The sequence below is a fragment of the Myotis brandtii genome, unplaced genomic scaffold (assembly GCF_000412655.1).
Source record: "Myotis brandtii unplaced genomic scaffold, ASM41265v1 scaffold909, whole genome shotgun sequence".
NCBI lineage: Eukaryota > Metazoa > Chordata > Mammalia > Chiroptera > Vespertilionidae > Myotis > Myotis brandtii.
The window spans coordinates 358,840-380,231 of record NW_005371742.1 but is presented as its reverse complement, the minus strand read 5'-3'; the positions used below and the strand labels follow the sequence as shown (position 1 = coordinate 380,231).

General features: G+C 39.7%; 1 protein-coding gene and 1 long non-coding RNA gene across 3 annotated transcripts in view; one reads left to right on the top strand and one right to left on the bottom strand.

Annotated features, from left to right (window-relative positions):
• Window positions 1-7,443, top strand: part of LOC106724629 — a 57,291-nt gene extending 49,848 nt beyond the window's left edge. Inside the window, exon 3 of the long non-coding RNA XR_001360476.1 lies at window positions 7,181-7,443. This is a non-coding gene — a long non-coding RNA (uncharacterized LOC106724629). The remainder of the gene's footprint in view (window positions 1-7,180) is intronic.
• Window positions 1-21,392, bottom strand: part of LOC102251497 (calcium-activated chloride channel regulator 2) — a 43,995-nt gene that overhangs the window by 17,763 nt on the left and 4,840 nt on the right. For both annotated transcript variants that reach the window (XM_005885499.2, XM_014532761.1), the window contains exons 3-8: window positions 12,342-12,492; window positions 9,221-9,329; window positions 8,086-8,245; window positions 5,661-5,888; window positions 2,129-2,359; window positions 723-900 (exon numbers count right to left, since the gene is read on the bottom strand). In XM_005885499.2, the coding sequence (XP_005885561.1) occupies window positions 723-900; window positions 2,129-2,359; window positions 5,661-5,888; window positions 8,086-8,245; window positions 9,221-9,329; window positions 12,342-12,492 (1,057 nt within the window). The remainder of the gene's footprint in view (window positions 1-722; window positions 901-2,128; window positions 2,360-5,660; window positions 5,889-8,085; window positions 8,246-9,220; window positions 9,330-12,341; window positions 12,493-21,392) is intronic.

Here is a 21,392-nt window from a genome sequence, read left to right as displayed (position 1 = left end):
CGACCCTGCCTTGAGTGTGACGGGGGCGGTGCCCCAACCCCCCAATCGGCTGTACCCTGAGCATGACTAGGGGTGGCATCGCAACCTCCCGATCCGCCCTGCTCTGTGCATGACAGGGGGCGGCGCCCCAACTCCCCAATCGGCCCTGCTCTGAGCCCGACCAGGGGCTGCACCTAGGGATTGGGCCTGCCCTCTGCCACCTGGGAGCAGGCCTAAGCCAGCAGGTCGTTATCTCCCGAGGGGTCCCAGACTGTGAGAGGGCACAGGTCGGGCTGAGGGACCCCCCTAAGTGCACAAATTTTTGTGCACCGGGCCTCTAGTATAAGAATATAAGATAAGATTATTCTGTGCCTCATTTAGAAAAAGACATGTGGCTTACAATATAATATGTCTTTATCATAGAAGTCAGTGCATTTCATCTTAAACATATTTTTAGTTCCCTGATCATACATGCTCAGGCTAGTTTAACAAAGAAATTATAAAAAATATTTTCATTGGATGAGTATAATTGTCACCTTCCAAGTAAAATGGAAAAAAATATTCAGCAAAATTTAGGCAACTTTTAGCAACAATTCGTGTGTATTTTTCCTTAAGGAAGCGGTTTGTATTTTTTTCAATTCAGCCATGTATTCTGTTGGCATAATCTGGTTTTACTGTTGTGCTTTGAATATTCAAATTGAAAGGAAATGCTTTAAGACATAAATTTTTAGGAATTTATTTACCTGTAAGATGTGAAAGTTCCTCCAGGTTTTTGTCCACAGATGCACCCAGGGCAATGGTGTGAATGGTTGAACCACTGCTGAGCACAGTGAGTAAGCAGTTGCTGATATGCTCATCATGTCCACTGGTCACTAATATCAACACAGAGCCATAGGCTTTTCCATTCAGTTTTTCAGCCACCTGAACAAGGAGTATCGGTCATTTGGAAGGAAATGTAATTCAAATTGTCTTATTGAAGAGAAAAATTCATCCTGAAATTCCCCACCAGTGGGCATATGCCTCTCTGAGGTCCTCTGTAGCTCCTGCACTCCATGCGCATCCCCATTTAGTCCTCACCACCCCATCACAGCACTTGTCATCCTACACACCCTTGCCCGTGTGCTTGTGCTCAGGGACTCTTCTGTTCCAGTCACCATGATGTGCCACTAGTTCAGAATAGAGTGCCCCATGGAGGACATGAGGGAACTTGACCGTGTGAGATCTGGCCTTTGAGAGCCAGTGAGTGACCAATAGGGCCCTGGAACAGTGGTTCTCAACTCTGGCTCACATTAGAATCAGACGGGGAGCTTTAACATTTTCAGTGGCCAGGCCACACCCCTGATCAATTAAATCAGACTCTCTGGAGATGAGACCTAGGCATCAGGATTTAATTCCCAAGTGATTTCAATGGGCAGCCAAGGTTGAGCAACATTTGCCTATAGGCAGCAACAATGGCAATTGATGTGTCTTGCTTGATACCAGATGTTTGATTGATGGCTGCATCCCAGACGCTGAATCCAAACTTATGCTAATTTAGATGAATTCTAACATTCCTGAAACATATCTCTGGTCTTGAGTCATATATGCTTGAGGTCTGGTATGACTGTAGGCGGGAATAGGCAGCAACAATGGCAATTGATGTGTCTTGCTTGAAAGCAGATGTTTGATTGATGGCTGAATCCAAACTTATGCTAATTTAGATGAACTCTAACATTCCTGAAACATATCTCTGGTCTTGAGTCGTATATGCTTGAGGTCTGGTATGACTGTAGGCGGGTGCCAGATAGGCTGATTTTGACTGGAAAACCCAAGGGTAACAATGGCCACAGCTAGGATAGTCCCAGAATTGACAGGGACAGTTTCAGCAAGTCTCCAGATGATGCTGAAGTCTCCCCATCTGGGCCATTCTTTTCATTGATTCACTCCTCCCCTTCAACAAGCAGTTATTAAGCAACTATTGCATGTCAGGTACTTTGTTAGGCACAGAGAATACAATGGTGAACAAGACATGATTCCTGACCTTAACGATGATCCATCATTGCTCTCCTATAGTGAGGCTGTATGACCACATTGTAACAGATTGCCCCAAATTGGATAAAAAAACGAAGGAAAGGAATGTGATAGTGATCCCAGACTTGGGGTACTGTACCTCAAATCCCCTCTTAAGCCCTGAGCAGATGCTGGTTTCGGGGTCAGCTGACACAGTGGCAGGCAGATGTGAAACCAGCAGCTTTCGGTCATCATCATTGTTAATTTGGTGTAGCTGGGCTCTGATCTCCCCGTTGCTGTTGAAACTGACAATGCCCACAAAGGTATGACTTTCAACAATCTGCATCAAGTAAAATTCTGCTGCTTGTTCCAGTCGAAGGAGTCTGTCAGCCTATGTCCCCAAAAGGAAAAAAGGTAACAACATTTGGTTGGTAAACAAAAATATGATTAAGTTACCTAATAAGCAAAGATCTCTGCTAATTCTTTAGGGTTTTGATTTGCAAGTTTTTTGAGTTGTAAAGAGTGACACCATGCTAGAATATCGTTAGATTAACTGCAGGCTCAAAAATGGATGCTTTTCTGGGAGAAGAGATTGGTTTGGGACTGTCCCTGACAAGCTGTTCATAGTTACCACTCTCTCAGAATACACATCCTCACTATTTCTCTCCAACTCAGAATTCTTTTAAAACTCAGCTCTTTCATTTAAATTTCAATCTGGGTAAGAGAAAATATTGCAAAGAAGTGGAGAGTGGCACTCAGAAGTATCTATCCTGGCACTAACTTCTGTTATAGTGTTCATCTTAGCCTGGGCACATCATCTGTAAAGTGGGAATCTATACTAATAAAAGGGTAACATGCTAATTAGACCGGACATCTTCTGGACATCCTTCTGGACAAAGCCACAGTGGCAGGGGCCAAGGCAGAGGTTGTTAGGGGTGATCAGGCCGGAAGGGGAGGGCAGTTAGGGGCAACCAGACCAGCAGGGGAGGGCAGTTAGGGATGATCAGGCTGGCAGGGGAGGGCAGTTAGGGGCAATCAGGCAGGCAGGCAGGCAAGCGGTTAGGAGCCAGTGGTCCTGGATTGCCGCTTGTTGCAGCAATGTCTGACTGCTGGTTTAGGCCTGATCCTGCAGGGGTCCCGGAGTGGAGAGGGTGCAAGCCGGGCTGAGGGACCACTCACCCTGCCGCCGTGCATGGATTTCATGCACCAGGCTTCTAGTAATAATATATTTCTTACTTACTAAAATAGAATTGCTGTGAGGATCAACTGAGATATGTGTACGACTGTACAGTTACTCCTTGAACTACTAACCAAGTATAAAGTAATATTAGTGACCAGTCTGGGGCAGGTGATGATGCTGATTAATTCATTAGGGTCACTTGTTTTGATGGCTGTGAACTGGAAGCTGAGCTTCGGTGACCACAGTGATAACCTTGTTCAGTGATAACCGTGGTCTCCATCTAGAGCCCAGGCATCTCTCTCAACATCTGTACCTGCACTTTGCACTGCTTAGGAAACATCACCAATTTAATGTCCCACAGGTATCTCAAATTCTACACACTTTGACTTCATTGCCTTCTTTCCCAACTATTATTTCTCTTACAATACTGAGAGGTAAGTTGGTAGAGTGGATAAAACAAGGACTTGCCTTCAACTTTTGCTAACTATGTGACTAGAGAGAAATTACTTATTTTTTTTTTAGCTTCAGGTTTCTATCTGCAAAATGGATACATAGTAACCACTTAGTAAATTTGCTCTTGCTCACATGACAGTCATCATCTCATTCTTCTCAATTATGCCCTCTACTCCTAACAAGTTAAACTAGCAAGCTGGAGCTCTCTTTTATTGTCCCTGTTACCAGCCAGCCCCCACATCCCTGACCATGTCCTATCAACTCGATGTCTTCAGTTTCTCTCAAATTCATTCCATATCTCCATCCTATCTGTCAATTCCTTAGAGCCACCCAATGTCAGTTATAACCATACCAGTTGATACACCTTCCCTGAACAAATCCTTCTAATTTTGCCTCTCAGTCATTGCACATACTTTCCCTACCTTGGAATGTCCTTCTCCCTCACCTCCCTCACTTCACCCAACCCAGCAGGTACTTTCACATCCTTCAAGGTTCAACGCTAAGTTCCCTTGCTCAGTGAAGTCTTACTCAGTCCCTTTCTTCTACAGACCTAGATGCTGCTTCGCAACCCTGTGGAGCTTCATAACACTCAGTTGTATTTATTCACACACATGTCATGTCTCCCTCACCACATTGTATTTCAAAGCAGAGACACTATTCTGTCATTTCTGTATCCCCCAAGCCAGCATGGTTTAGGCCCCTGGTAAGTAAATTAATATCAATGACAGTGTTATCAGGAAAAGGAAGGAAAGTTGGCTTTCCCATGAGTTTGTTACTTTAGGCTTATTTCTCATCTGCTTCTTTCAAGTACAACGATCTTTCCTTTCACTAAATCCATGCTTACTCAACACAGGCAGATAGCTGATATAAATTACCCTGAGACCATATTTGAGAAGAATATGCCCTTGTCAAACTACAGGTAGGCAAGATTGCAAAATTACCTAGAAGCTGAATGTATTAGTGGTGTTCCTAATATTTCAGAGACCAGCCAGGAAAGACAAATTTTCTAGGACTGCTGATTCGGACAATAAAAGAGGGTAAACTCTCCCTTAGGACAAATATTATTATAAAATAATAGCTACCAGTTATGAACCAAAAACTTAATATTATCTCATTTATTTCATCTCAACAACCCTATGAAGTAGATAGTGGAATGCTGTAAATGTTTAAAAACTGGTTTTATGGTGTGTGTGTGTGTGTGTGTGTGTGTGTGTGTGTGTGTGTGTGTGGAATGCTGTAAATGTTTAAAAACTGGTTTTCTGGTGTGTGTGTGTGTGTGTGAGAGAGAGAGAGAGAGAGAGAGAGAGAGAAGAGAGAAAGTAGAAAACCCTGATTTGTTGCAGTTGACAATTTCTGTGGAGTAAATACTCCCACTAAGGCTGATGTCAAGCTGTCCATGTGATGACATGGAATGCACAGTTGGAAGAGATGTGTAGCAGACCCATACAGGTATATAATAGAGCATAAATGACCTCAAGAGCATAGATCAGAGGTCAGTGGGCATTTTCTGCAAAAGGGTAGGTAGTAGATGTTTCAGGCTTGGTTTCAGAGACTAAGACTTAAACCAGTATCTGAGAGTTTGGGCGCTTTGGAGAGTGGGTTTCTGGAGGGCTGCTAGATTATCAGACAACTGAGATACGGTTTTCTGTCCACAGTGACATGGAAAATGTACACATAATGGATATGCACATTCGCTGCCAATTCACAGTCTCTTGCCTCCACCAAGGATCTTGCCTAGTGAGTGGAATGTGGACAGACCAGAGCCTTTCATTACATGTAAGAGTTTTGGAAAAGGGTCTTGGTGGGAAAATGTTGCAGTTAGTAATAAAAATAAAGGTTAGGAATTATCTATATATTTCATTTATCTGCATTATCTCAATTTCTGGGATACATTCTGAATTTGTTCCTCCTGCCCCCAAGAAAAGATGATGTCTATGACTATTCCAAACTTTTGGCTTCTCCCTCCTCTGCCCTTAGCCTTTGAAAATAAAAAAAGAATTAAGAACTGATAGGAAAAAATGATGAATGTTTTACAACCATTGTGGTTCAAAAATGTTACCTCTGCCATCTTGCTGGACACATCCAGCACTAAACAGACCACTTTGTCCCCCGCCTGGACAAGGGAGAAGGTGGGCGGAGGCGGAAGCTCGGTCCCGTTCATGGGAGAGCTGTGATGAAAGTCAGTGGAGTCTGAGATTACATCCCACGTACTTCTGAGGCTGCACATTTGGTTCTGTCGGTTTGGAGCTTCTTGGTTGTGGGTACTCGCATTGCAGAATTCAACCACCTGGAAGAAGAGCAAAGCCTGTGAGAGATTAAAGCTCTTCTGTCGTGCTAGACCTGCTGCTCGTGTTCAAGCAACTAAAGGTAAAAGGGAAGGCGAGCTGAAACATGGGGAAGAAGTGCCACAGTAATGTCCTTCTTTACTTCAGAACTGACATCAAATATACACCTAGCCTTTGGCACCCTTTGCTTGAAACGCTGGCACCCTTGTACCGAGATCAAGCTCTGTTATAGTCTATTTGCACTTGGATAACAGAGAGCAGACCACATATATATATCTTAATCTAAACAAAACAAAACAATCTTCCACCTTCCTTAGCATGATATTGTGTTAAAGAAAACACCCCTGGAGATGATATCTTGGTCAGCTTATTTCTTGAAATCATATTTAATGACTACTGCTCCTTTATGGATCAGTCAACATATATTGACCTAGTTCAAATATTGATCTCTGTAAAAACAGGATAAGGAGAAAACCAACTTAAATCTACTTCCTGATCTTTCTCCTTATTTGTAAATATAGGTAGAATTCATTTAATGATACTAGGCCTGTGTCAACAACCCTGTAAAGGTGTGGTTTGCATTTTAAAGTAATGTGTTACCATCTATTCCCAATGGCTATATTCCTACAAAGAATGGCTGCTTCCTGTTAATGGAACCAGGGACACTTAAAGCTAGAAGAATCTCTTCATCCCAGTTCTAATTCCATAGAAGAGGAAATGGAAGCTTCAAAGGGTTAATAATTGCATAAGAACACAAGTTTCTTAGTAGAATGGGGAGACAGGAGTAGAACCTACTTTCATTGTTGTTACTTGTTTTTAACTCTCTGTTTCATGACTGTGGTTAGGTGATTGTAAAGCTTATCTGACTGGGTATTAATGCGTTGATCTTTCAAAGGGTCACAAGGACAGTATCTAGTCACATCAATGTGGGTGAAATACATGAAATTTGATTGGCTTCATACACTAAAGCTATAAATTAAAAACGTAATGGATCACACAAAAATACTAAGAAATATCACTTCAAATTTAAGGAATGACTCCGTCTTGACTAAAACCAGACTGAAGAAAAAAGTTATCTAAAAATCAGTGTGTCAATCCAAGGGGTATTGGTCGGCTGTGGGAACAGACAACTTCACAGAGACGCATGCCCACGGTGCTTTAAGTTCAGTGGAGCAGAGATGACTCACAGACGTGACCTTCAGGTTTTTTGTGAAGATGGATAGATACATCTGGTCAGGAAGGCTGATGCCACTGAACCCCTGTATCACCTAAGTCCCTCCTTTCTGATTCCAAGCTCTCACAGCAGGCTTCTGGTGAGGAATTGACTGTTCCATGCTGCATCCTTCAGAGAGAAAATGGACTGGACTAAGGAGGCAAATATTGGATGCCCATGGCAGAGTACTCTTTTAAAATAATTTTTAAACCGGTGTTCTGGATTTATACACTAGTCTCTTGCCAGTTGGTGTGTAATGATGACAAGGTTGAGTTTCCCAACCTGCAAAGCCAGGGGTTAGTTGACTTCCCTTAGTAGAACCTGAAATTTTCTTTTTAAGTTCTAGACCAGTGGTTCTCAACCTTCTGGCCCTTTAAATACAGTTCCTCATGTTGTGACCCAACCATAAAATTATTTTCGTTGCTACTTCATAACTGTAATGTTGCTACTGTTATGAATCATAATGTAAATATCTGATATGCAGGATGGTCTTAGGCGACCCCTGTGAAAGGGTCGTTCGACCGCCAAAGGGGTCGCAACCCACAGGTTGAGAACCGCTGTTCTAGACTATGTGAAACAATGGAAAGATAATTAGTGCAATTAAAATAGGAGTGGATTGCTACCTCAAATGACAGCAGCGATCCTGTGCTATATCCCTCATTAACCCAGTACACCTTCCTGTGAAAAGATACAGGAACACCACTATGTGAGCAATTTATTTTTAGGTTTATAGGGCTCTCATTGTTAAAACACCTTCTCTGGAAAGCCAATAATCACTTTTCTTAAGGAATCTATTTTTGGTGATCATCTTTGCGGTCTCAATTACTTTATAATCTGTAAAATAAAAAGTAGATAAACTCTATGGCCCCCCAAGCTCTAAAAAATAGTGAATCTTATATTTTTTGTTTAAATGTTTAAAACATATCAGTCTGCCTTGGGGAGAGATGAGATCTTGTAGAAGTGTGTCATTCCAAGGCCATACTTACAGAAGATAGACTTTGCATGAACATTATTGATGCTGCTGCATTCTGCGTGCTATTGTATAAAAACATGCAACCTCCTTGGAAAAGCTCACTGATAATACAGTTCTCTTGGGGGCAAGGGCCTTTTTCACACACAAATATGCCCGTGATGTCAGATGAGCACCTAAAAATAGAAAGAAAAATTAGTTCTATTTTAGAAATACTTGTGTTTCTTCTTTACTAGCTCATATAATAATGAGTTACAAAGACTGTAGCTTGCTAAAAACACATAAAATATTTTTAAAACTGCTCTATTAAAGTTCAATTTAGAAATGGCCTCCACTTTATTTTAAAGAATTTGATCTTGATGAGAGGTTTTGTATTGCCAAGGGCTTTACCAACTAAACAAGGTCAAAGCAAAAGTTACCAGGAAATCAACGTGAACTTTTGGAAGTCCACAGAAGAGCATGAAAGACAGTATCCCAAGTCAGGGCTCCTTTGAGCTCATTGCCATTGGACATCAGAGGAAGAAGAGAATGGACACATAATGATATTTGAAAGGATTCCTTCCTAAATAGGTAATCTCAAATCGTTGAAGGGAGTGAAAAACAATACAACCTTTAGGAGAGGAATCAGTCAACAGCTACCAAAATTACAGCTCGGCGTACCCTTTGAGTCAGTAATTCTTGGAAGTTATTTAATAGATATACAGATCGGCCTGCATACATGAGAAATGGCACATATATAGCATTATCACCTGTAGTAATATTGGTAGTAAAAGATTGGGAACAACCCACTCGTACAACAGGAGAGTGACTGAAAAATTGTGTTACATCCACATAATAAAACACTATGTAATTATAAAAAAAGAATGAAGAAAATACACATTTTTAAAAAATCTTCTAGAGAAGTCATGAAAAAATAAGAAACTAATAAAAATGGTTATCTAGAGGGAATGAGAGAGCACAGGGTAAAGACAATGGTGGGTGTGAGATATCTAAGAATATAACTTTTGGATATTTGAGTCATGTAAGCATTTTAAAAATGTAATAACATTACAAAACTGAAAATTGTCAATTAAGTTTTAGCTGCCATTATAAACTTAACTGTAGATTAAAAAATAAATAAACTGAATTTTTAGCATGAGAAAATTACTAACCTTGTTACTTTAATTTGATTTTGCCCATTTATGTAGAAGGGTTTTTCATTGTTATATTCATCAAACACACCCCAACGGAGATGGGCCCATTCATGGACAAACACTCTGCCTGTGGATGAGAGAGCTTTTGTTTTGAGTTCCTAAAATCTCAGCAATGGACTTGCTAATCAGTGAAGATATAACAGTACCTGACTATCTGTACTCATTCCAAAGGGTTGAAGTACAATTCTCTCTTCTACTTTCATCTTTCTCACCCCATTCTCATCACCTCTCCTTTACCCTCCCCCCCCCCCCCCCCCCCCCCCCCCCCAACCATCATAAAAGAGGCAGAGTCCCATATGTCTAGTCCCATAAATGCAAACAGGTGATTTACTTGTACATCTATTTGAAACTAGTGAGCAGTCCTACATCTTCTCATTTCCTCAATGAAGCTGCGTAACAGGCTTCTATTGAGTTTCATATAGGCCTATAACGTCAGGATTTGGGGAAAAGAAAAGAAGAATATTTAAGTGCAATGAACTGAACGTTTACGTGCCAACAAAATTCAGATGTTGAAATCCTAATCCCCAATGTGATGGTATTAGGAGGTAGGGGCCTTTTGGGGGTCATTAGATCATGAGGGTGGAACCCCATAATTGATTAGTGACCTTGTAAAAGAGATTCCAGCCTTGGCTGATGTTACTTGGTGGTTAGAGTGTCAGCCTGCACACAGAAGGTTTTCAGGTTTGATTCCCAGTCAAGGGCATGTACCTGGGTTGCAGATTCCATCCCCTGCATAAGTTGGGGCGTGTGTGGGAGGCAACCAATTGATATGACTCTCTCACATCAATGTTTCTCTCTCTCTCTTTCTCTCTCTTTTCCTCCCTTCCACTCTCTCTAAAAAAAATCAATGCAAGAAATATCCTTGGGTGAGGATTAAGAACAAGAACAACAATAAGAGAGAATCTAGAGTGCTCCTTTCCTTTTCTGCCAGGTGAGGACACAATGAGAAGATGGCTGTTTATGTACCAGGAAGGGTATATTCAGTGTCACCTGCTGGTGCCTTGATCTTGGACTTCCAGGCTCCAGAACTGTGAGAAATTTCTGCTGTTTATAAGCCACCTAGTCTGTGATAGTCTGTTATAGCAGCCCAGACAAACTAAGATACCAAATAAGCAAATAAAACTTTCTTATTCTTCAGAACGGTGAAGAATAATTCTACTATCCAGAACGATGATTAAAATATTGCAGTCAGGGAGAAAGAAGGAGCAAAGAAATCATAGAACTTCCTCTCTAGCATAGATGTTTCCTTTTTTTATATACCCGATTCTTCACATTTATTTGCAACCCTTAGCTCATGGAAACCCTCATCCTCAGCATACAATCCTTTATAACTTTTTCTCTACCTCTCTAAATATTTCACTTCCTTCAACATTCAGATCAAAACTGACTTCTCCCTCCATGATGCTTTTCAGTTTAACTCCCCTTTCAAAGTGCACTTTTAAAAAAAATTGTTAAAGTTATGGAAACCCAGGAAGTGTTTGCTCAGTTGACTCAAGCTGTGGCATATTGTGCAATTTTTTGACCTTGGGACAAAGGAAGGAAGGGAATAGTATAAGTTGAAAGTGTTAAGGAAAAGTTTGTGCCTACTCATGGAATTTAGAAGTGCTGATGAAGTTATATATTTATGCAGTGATTATCAGCAACACATAGTTACCAGAAAAAAAAAAACATCTTACAAAGTTTTAAGTGTCTTATAAAATGTGTTTTATAGAGCATCTTGCCCCAACTCCTGCTAGCTATATAGAGGATAACAGAATCTATTTAGATTTAAATGGGGGTAATCATAGTAACATCATTGGAAGGCAATACTATCCTCCTATATAATAAAGAGCTAATATGCTAATTAGACTGAACAGCCGAACGACCTTCCGGATGAAGTTGGGGCTGCGAGGGCCAAGCCCCTTGCACAAATTTTGTGCATCGGGCCTCTAGTATGTTAAAATAAAAAACAAAAAATTAAGACTGGGATGGTTGGTCCTTGACCTTCTGCTCTTTTCTCACCATAGTTTCTCCTTCAGATCTCACCCACTAAATGCATTTCCAAACCTGACTACTTTCCCAAACTCCAGCCACACACATTCAACCACAGGCTGTTTTTTTTTCTACCAGGATAGTTCACTGCTCCTCACAATCAACTTGCCTCAATCCATACTTGTGGATTTCCCCCTTTAAGTTGGTTCCTTCCATTTCTGCCAAAAACTTGGTGTGTCCCTAATGCTGCTCACATACATCCCCCTTAACCTTCATACTTTAGCACTTCAGACCTCTAGTTCTCCTTTTCCCTTCTGGACTATCTCTCATCACGTAGAGTTGTTAGGATTCAACAAGATAACATTTGAAAAGCAAACAGCACAGCACCTAGAACATGGAAAATTTTCATTGTTGTTATTACTACCTTTCCTGTCCTTCTCATCTCACTGCCTCCACATTCCAGTCTCATGGCCTTGTACCTGACCTTCTCTTAGTTGTTCTTTTATCTGGTTTTCCCTCATTGATATGAGGAAGCCAGATAATCCTCACAGTCCAGTTCATCATCTCAAAGCAATGCTTTGATGTTGGCACTCCTGTGTTTATAAGCTTTCAGTGGTGAATTACTAATTTGGGCATTTGAAGCTCTCCATCACTAACCCCCATGTGTATTTCAGCATTTTCACCTACTACTTCACTGCCCACAGTCACTCTGCCCCATTAATAGGATCTACTGCTCAAATGTCTAAATATGCCCTGGATTCTTCTGCTAGGACAAATTTATCCATACTATTTCCACTGCTCTCTCCCCCTTTTCCTTTTATCAAAATGATATTCAACCTTGAAGATCCTCTGCTCAATGAAGCCATTTCTGACCATCCTTAGCTCAAAATGTTTTCTCCTTTCACTAAATTCTTACAGTACTAACTGTCTGAACCATTAACCTGGTGCTTAATTCTTTCTGGCCCACTTTGTTCCTCATTTTTTCATGGGTGTGTGGCCTATCTCCCAACCATATGGTAAGTCTTTGGCAAATTTCAGGTTCTCTGAGTCCTTTTCAGCACTAAGCCCAGAATATTGTAAAAAGTAATGGCAAATGTCTATTTCTTACCTCGTGATCCATAGCCAGCTGTTAAGTCATCATTCAGTAGAAAGTCAGGTGTGAAATAGATGTGTTTCCCCTCTTTTCCACACCCTCTATATTGTAGGGTATATGGATCACCTCCATGTGCCCCAGATGAGGCAGTCACTATAACATTTGCCTAAATTAAAAGAAATACCTTGTAACACTCTATAGCTCAACTGTGATGTTGGTGACATAAACATATACACATTAAAATACTTTGAACAGTACACTTAAGATCTGTACATTTTACTGTATGAATTATATTCAAATTTAAAAACATATTTTTAAAGTGCCTTATAGATGGAGTTTAAAATGCATTCACAACTAAATATCAACAAAATTATTTGGCACTTTAAAGACCATCTACATTTCCCTGATTGCCAGTGAGGTTGAACATCTTTTCATATATCTATTGGCTGTTTGTATGTCTTCTTGGGAGAGGTGTATTTTCAGGTCCTCTGCCCATGTTTTGATTGGAATGTTTATTTGTTTGGTGTTGAATTTTATGAGTTCTTTATATATTTGGGAAATTAAACCTTTGTCAGAGCTACTGTTTGCAAATATCATCTCCCATCTTGTTAGCTGCCTGTTTGTTTAGTTGTCCATTTCTTTTGCTGTGCAGAAGCTCTTCAGTTTGATATAGTCTCATTCATTTATTTTTGCCTTTACCTCCCTTGCCTTTGGGGTCAAGTCCATCAAATGTTCTACTACAATGAGATACCACCTTACACCAGTTAGAGTGGCCATTATCAACAAGACAAGCAACAACAAGTGTTGGAGTGGTTGTGGAAAAAAGGGAACCCTCATTCACTGCTGGTGGGAATGTATACTGGTACAACAACTATGGAAAGCAGTTTGGCAATTCCTTAAAAAATTAAAAATTATTATACGACCCAACAATCCCACTCCTGGTATATACCCAAAAAAACTCAAAATAATTTATATGCAAAGATATATGTACCCTAATGTTCATTACAGCATTATTCACAGTGGCCAAAGAGTTGGAAACAGCCAAAGTACCCTACAATGGAGGACTGGATAAAGAAGATGTGGTACATATACACAATGGAGTACTACACGACCATAAGAAAGAATGAAATAGCATCATTTACAACAACATGGATGGACCTTGAGAATATTATGCGAAGTGAAATGAGTCAAACAGAAAAAGCTAAGAGCTATATAATTTAACTCATATGTGGAATATAATACTGAAACTTATGAACACAAACAGCAGTGTGGTGGTTGCCAGAGGGAGGAAGGTGTGGGAAGAAAGGGGTTCTAATATGTGATGACAAGAGATTTAACTTTGGGTGGTGAGCGCATGGTCTTACATACAAATTTTGTCAATTAGTAATCCACACATGAATCCTATATGTTCATGTTGAGTAATGTCACCCCTATAAAATTTTTAAAAAACACATAAACCATCTATATTTTAACAGTTTAGCAAATTCCCACAGTTTCATTTCTTCCATTTGCCCTCCCAGTTTCCCAGATTAAAATTTTCTGAAATTGCACTGAGCTGTGCCACCTTCAGATGGGGGTCCAAGATGGCAGCACAGGAAGATGCTGAACTCGCCTCCTCCCTTGGACATGGACACACAGAATCTATAGCTACATATGGGTCATTTTCCTCCAAAAAAATCTGCAAACTAAACTGCTCTTCCATGAAGAAAAGATAAAAGGACCACATTGAGATGGGTAGGGAAGCGGAGACAAGCATCTCTAATGTTGCGACACACGATAGGGAGGATACACCCGTCTGGTGCTTCCCTTGGAGGTGAGAGCTTCACATCACCTGGGGTCTGCACTGGAGAGACAAGCCCCACACATGTCTGGCTTAGAAAACCAATGGGGCTGATGTCCAAGGGGCCCAAAGGGCTTTAGGGAGCTGAGGTTCTTCTTTTAAAGGGCTCATGTGAGGTTTCATTTGTCCGGGGACCCAGTACAAAAGAAGAAGTTTGCAAAGCACCACCAGTGGTTCTCAACCTTCCTAATGCTGCGACCCTTTAATACAGTTCCTCATGTTGTGGTGACCCCCAACCATAAAATTATTTTCGTTGCTACTTCATAACTGTAATTTTGCTACTGTTATGAATCATAATGTAAATATCTGATATGCAGGATGTATTTTCATTGTTCGCGACCCACAGGTTGAGAACCGCTGAAGGAGATTCATTCACTAATCTTAAAGCACCTGTGGATGGAGCAGAGAATAGTTGAAACTCTCTCTGGAGATGGAGGCACTGGCAGATTCTATTTTTGCATTCTCCACCCGCCCTGCTAGCACAAGTGAGTGAGATTGGGTGTTGCACCCTCCCCCCCGATACACACACACACACTGTATTGCTAGGACGGGCAGGATGAGTAGTTTCCACACTTTCCCACCACCTTGCTGAAATGGGAGAGTGGGGTTGCAAGATTCAACCACTCCCTGGCTGGGGGAGATGAGCAGAAAGTCACCAGCAAAGCCAGTTGCAACACTCTCCCACTCCCTGGCTGGGGCCTGCGAGCACCAACATCACAGCATCCCCCTGCTCCCTCCCTAAAGGCAGCATGTGTGCATGTGCACACACAGACAAGGCATTTTCTCGAGGCATCACTGAAGCCCAGGCATGACAGTTAAGGGTGTCTTGCTGCCTTACTGAAGACAGCCAGCATCACCTAGGAAACTCTTCCAGATCTCCTGATCTGGAGACCAGCAAGGCTAATGATTGTGGATATATTCAAGTACTTTAAAAGCTGCTGCCTGAGAGTCTGGCTTCCAGATAGACTTGAAACTAGGTGCTAAATAAGATTCCTCTCCTTGAGAAACTGACAGGTCTTGCCACTCCCTCAACAATGGGGACCTATTAAGAATAAATCGGACTGTTTAAACATCACAAAGGTTTAAGAGACAACCAAGAGCTAAATTGAATAACAAGGTTCATCACCTATACAAGGCCACTCATTCAAGACTGAGAGAAGTAGCTGTCTTGCCTAATACACAGAAACAGAGTTAAACAAAGTGATGAAACAAAGAAATGTATTCCAAATAAAAGAACAAGACAAAAACTCAGAAAAATCTTAATTATATAAAGAAGTAATCTACCTGATAAAGAATTCAAATGAATGGTCATAAAGTTGTTTAGCAAACTTGGGAAAAGAATGGATGAACATAGTGAGAACTTCAACAAAGAAAGAGAATATAAAAGAAAGTATCAAACAGAAGATATAACACTGAAGCATACAATAACTGAACTGAAGAATATACTAGAGAGGTTCAAAAACAGATTGGATAAAGCAGAAGAACAGATCAGTGAGCTGTAAGAAAAAGCATTGGAACTCACACAAGGAGAAGATAATTTTTAAAAAGTGAATATGGCTGAAAAGACCCATAGGACAACATTGAAAGGAATAACATTTGCATTTACAGATCCAAGAAGGCAAAAAAAGAGAGAGAAATGGGGCAGAAAAGTATTTGAAGAAATAATGGCTGAAAACTTCCTAACCTGGGGAAGTGAACAGACATCCAGGTCCAGAAAGCCCAGAGAGTTCCAAATAAGGTAAACCCAAAGACATACACACCAAGACACATTATAATTAAAATGGCAAAAGATAAAGACAATTTTGAAAGCAGTGAGAGAAAACAACTTATTTCATACAAGCAAAACCCACATTATAATTAAAATGGCAAAAGATAAAGACAATTTTAAAAGCAGTGAGAGAAAACATAAGGCTATCAGAAGATATTTCAGCAGAAATTTTATGGGCCAGAAGGGAGCAGCAAGACATATTCAAAGTACTGAAAAAAATTAATTTTCAACCAAGAATACTCTATCAGCAAGGTTATCATTCAGAATTCAAGGAGAAATAGTCTTCCAGGAAAGCAAAATCCAAAGAAGTTTGTCACCACTAATTTATCTTTATAAGAAATGTTAAGGGATTTCTTTAGGCTGAAAAGAAATGTCACTAATTAATAACAAGAAAACACATGAAAGTAAAAATAAAGGTAAAGGTAAATATATACTTAAAGCAATGGAGTCATCACTTATAAAGGTATTATGAAGTTAAAAGAAAAAGGTAGTAAAATTAACTAAAATTACAGTAATTAGTTAAGGTATGCATAAAATAAAAAGATATAAAATGTGACATCAAAAATATAAAACATGGTAAGGGGAGTAGAAGTGTAGAGTTTTAGAATGTGCTGAAATGTGACTTGCTATCAATTTAAAGCAGACTGTTTTATGGATATAGGCTGCTCTATGTGAGCTTTATAGTAACCACAAAACAAAAACCCATAGCAGATACACAAAAGATAATGAGAAAGGAATGTAAGCATAATACCAAATAAAGTAATCAAACCACAGGGAAAAGAGCAAGAGAAGAGAAAAAGAACACATAGAAACTACAAAACAGCTAATAAAAAATTAACAAAATATCAATAATTACATATCCTATCTAATAAAAGGGTAATATGCAAATTAACCATCACTCCATCACAAAGATGGTGGTGCCCATAGCCACAAGATGATAGCACCAAGTTCCCTCAGCCTCGCCAGAGTCCCCGAGTCCTGAGGGGCGGCCACTGAGAGCGGGCAGCATGAGTGGCCTGGCAGAATGCTTGCTTCGTCGCCGTGGTGACGAGGCAAGCGTTCCGCCCCTGCCGCAGAGGGCCTCTGGGTAGCGGGTGCAATGAGGCAAGCATCCCGCCCCGGCCGTGGAGGACCTCTCGGTAGCGTGTGTGTGCGTGCGGAGCAGCTGGGGTGGCCACGGAGAGCCTCGGTGCCGCAGAGAGTCTCTGGGCAGTGGGCATGGAGCGGCCAGGCCCCACAGAGAGCAGAAAACCACAGGTTGTGGGCCTCAGTCATCAGGGCTCCTGGATTGGAGAGGGCTCACCTAAGGGCTCCCAGATTGGAGAGGGTGCAGGTCGGGCTGAGGGACCCACCCCCTATGCATGAATTTCATGCACCAGGCCTCTAGTCTATCAATAATTACTTAAATGTAAATGGACTAAATTATTCAATCAAAAGACATAGAATGGATAAATGGGTAAATAAACAAAATGTGTCTATTTGCTCCCTACGAGAGACTTACTTCAGATGTAAGGAGACACACAGACTGAAAGTAAAAGGATGGGAAAAAATGTTTCACAGAAATAAAAATTTAAAAATCAAATCATATAAGACAAAAAGACTTTAAAAAGACAAAGACTGTAATACAAGACAAAGGTCATTGCATAATAATAAAGAGGCCAATCCAGCAAGAAGATATAACATTTGTGAATATATATGCATCCAACATAGGATTAGAAAAATATATGAAGTGAATATTAACATACCTAAAGGGAGAAATTGACAGCATACAATAATAGTAGAGACTTTAGCACCCCATTTTTATCAATGGAGAGATCATCCATATAGAAATCAATAAGGAAACATCAGTCTTAAAGAAAACTTTAGATCTATTAAGATGGATTTAATAAATATATGCAGAACATTTGATCAAAAGAGGCAGAATACACCTTCTTCTCAAGTGCACATAGAACATTTTTCAGGATAGATCATGTTAGGCCACAAAATGATTCTCAATAAATTCAAGAATACTGAAATCACATCAAGCATCTTTTATAAATACAATGGTATAAATCTAGGAATCAATTACAGGGAAAAAAAACTGGAAAAAGCATAAATATGTGGAGATTAAACAACATGCTACTGAAGAACTACTGGGTCATTGAAGAATTCACTGAAAAAATAAAAAATACCTAGAGGAAAGTGAAAACAGAAATACAACATCCCGTAATCTATGGATGCAGCAAAAGCATTTCTAAGAGGGAAGTTCACAGCAATACAAGCCTACTTCAAGAAACAAGAAAAACCTCAAATAAATATTCTAATTTTACACCTAAAAGAAATAGGAAAAGAAGGACAAACAAAACCCAAAGTTAGAAGAAAGGAAATATTAAAGATAAGATGGAAATGCAATAAAAATAAAAACAAATCAATGAAACTAAGTGCTGATTCTTTGAGAAGATACACCAAATTAACAAACCTTAAACTAGACTTAACAGAGAATGAGAGATGGAGATGAGAGAGAGAGAGAGAGAAAAAGAGAGAGAGAGAGAGAGAGAGAGAGAAGAAATGCTCAAATAAAATAAGAAATGTAAGAGAAGTTACAAATGATACCACAGAAATACAAAGGATCATAAGAGACTACTATAAACAATTATACTCCAACAAATTAGACAACCTAGAATAAATGGATAAATTCTTAGAAACATACAATCTCTCAAGATTGAACCATGAATAGAAAATCTGAATAGACAAATTACTAGTAAGAAGATTGAATAAGTAGGCAAAACCCTCCCAAAAAAGAAAAATCCAGGGCCAGATGGCTTAATGGATCAATTCAACCAAACATTCAAAGAAGTTTTATTAACTCTCCTTCTCAAACACTACCAAAAAAAAATTGAGATGGGGGAAATACTTCCAAGCTCATTTTACAAAGCCAGCATTACCCTGATAACTGAACCAGACAAGGACTCCACAAAAAAAGAAAAATATATCTAATAAACATAGATGCAAAAATCCTCAACAAAATATCTGCAAACCAAATTTAACAATATATTAAAAGGACCACACACCATGATCAAGTGGGATTTATTACAGGGATACAAGGATTTCTCAACATCCACAAATCAATGTAAGACACCACAATAAAACAAAATGAAAGATGAAAATCGTATGATCATAACATGATCAATAAATGCAAAGAAAGTGTTTAACAACATTCAACATCGATTTATGATAAACATTAACTCTCAATAAAGTTGGTATAGAGGAAATGTACCTCAACATAATAAAGGCCACATACAATAAGCTCTCACAACTAATATCATACTCAGTGGTGAAAAGTTAAAAGCTTTTGCTCTAGGATCAGGAACAAGATAAGGATTCTTACACTCACCATTTTTACTCCACACAGCAGTACTATTACAGGTCCTAGCCAGAGCAATTGGGCAAGAAAAATAAATAAAGGCATCCACATTGGAAAGGAAAATGTAAAACTAGCACTATGTGTAGATGACATGATACTTTATATATAAAAAACCCCTAAAGATTCCATCAAAAATTGTTAGAACTAATAAATGAATTCAATAAAGTTGCATGATACCAAATTACTATAAGAATTGATTGCATTTCTATATACTAACATCAAACTATCAGATAAATTAAGAAAACAATCAGTTTACAACTGCATCAAAAAGAATAAAATACCTAAGAATAAAGTTACCAAAGAGGTTAAAAACCTGTACACTGAAAACTATAAGACACTGATAAAAAGAATTGAAGAAGACACAAAAAATGCAGAGCTATTTTGTGCTCATACTTTGAAACAATTAATATTGTTAAAATGTCCATACTCTCTAAAGCAATCTATAAATTCAATGCAATCCCTATCAAAATTCCAATAGCATTTTTCACAGGACTAGAACAAATAATTTTAAGATTTGTATGGAATCACTAAAGACCCTGAATAGCTAAAGCAGTCTTGAGAAAGAAGAACAAAGGTGGAGGTATGCATCCTGATTTTTAACTATGCTACAAAGCTATAGTAATAATCAAAACAGTATTAGTATAAAAATCGACACATAGATCCATGGAACAGACTAGAGAGCCCATAAATTAATTCATGCATATATGGTCAATTAATTTATGATAATGGAGGCAAAAATATACAGTGGAAATGATAATCTCTCAGTAATGGTGTTGGAAAATTGGACAGCTACCTGCAAAAGAATGAAACTGGATTATTATCTTACACCACATAGAAAAATAACTCAACATTGATTAATAACTTGAATGTAATACATAGTAATTTGGGGTGTTTTTTTTTTGGTTGGGGGGACATCTGACTCTAAAGACAAGGGCAAAAATAAACAAATGAAATTATATCAAACTGAAAGCTTCTGCACAGTGAAGAAAAGAAACTGTCAGTTAAACAAAAGGCAACCTATAAGATGGGAGAAAATATTTGCAAAGTATATATCCAATAAGTGGTTAATATAAAAATTTATAAATAACTCATACAACTCCATAACAAAAACAATCTGATTAAAAAATGTGCAAAGGATCTGAATAAACATTTTCCCATAGACATACTGATGGCCAATAGGCACATGAAAAAATGCTCGGCATCACTAATAATCAGAAAAATGCAATTCAAAACCACAATGAGATATCACCTCATACCTGTCAGAATGGTTATCCTATATAATAAAAGCCTAATATGCAAATTAACCAAATGGTAGAATGACCACAGTCGGCGGGGGGTGGGGCCAGCAAGCAAGTGGTTCCAGGCCAGCCAAGATGGGTGCCAGTGGGCAGAGGGAGTGGATGTCGATGGGGGGTGGGGGGGCAACCAGTGGTGGCAGAGGGGTGATCAGGGGGTGGGGCTGGCCACTCGCCAGCCGGCCCTGTCCCCCAATCTGCCCACAGGTTGCCTCCACAGAGGGAGGCCAGACTGTGGCTTAGGCCCACTCCCGAGGGCTCCTGGTCTGCGAGAGGGCACAGGCCGGGCTAAAGGACCTCTCCCTGAGTGCATGAATTTCATGCACGGAGCCTCTAGTTATAAAATAAGACAAGAAATAACAATTGATGAGGATGTAAAAACCTGGGATCTTTTATTCACTGTTGGTAAGAATGTAAATTGGTGCAATCACTATGGAACACAGTGTGAAGTTTCCTCATAAAGTGAGAACTAAAACTGGCATATGATCAAACAATTGCAATTCTAGATATTTATCTGAAGAAAATGAAAACACTAATTAAAGTGATAGATGCACTGTACGTTCATTTCAGCATTATTTACAACTAGAGGCCTGGTGCCCAAAAATTTGTGCACTAGGGGGGTCCCTCAGCCCGGCCTATGCTCTCTTGCAGTCTGGGACCCCTCGGAGGATGTCCACCTGCTGGCTTAGGCCCGCTCCCTGGGGGATCGGGCCCAAGCTGGCAGTCAGACATCCCTCTGGCAGCCTGGCAGCCCTCAGGG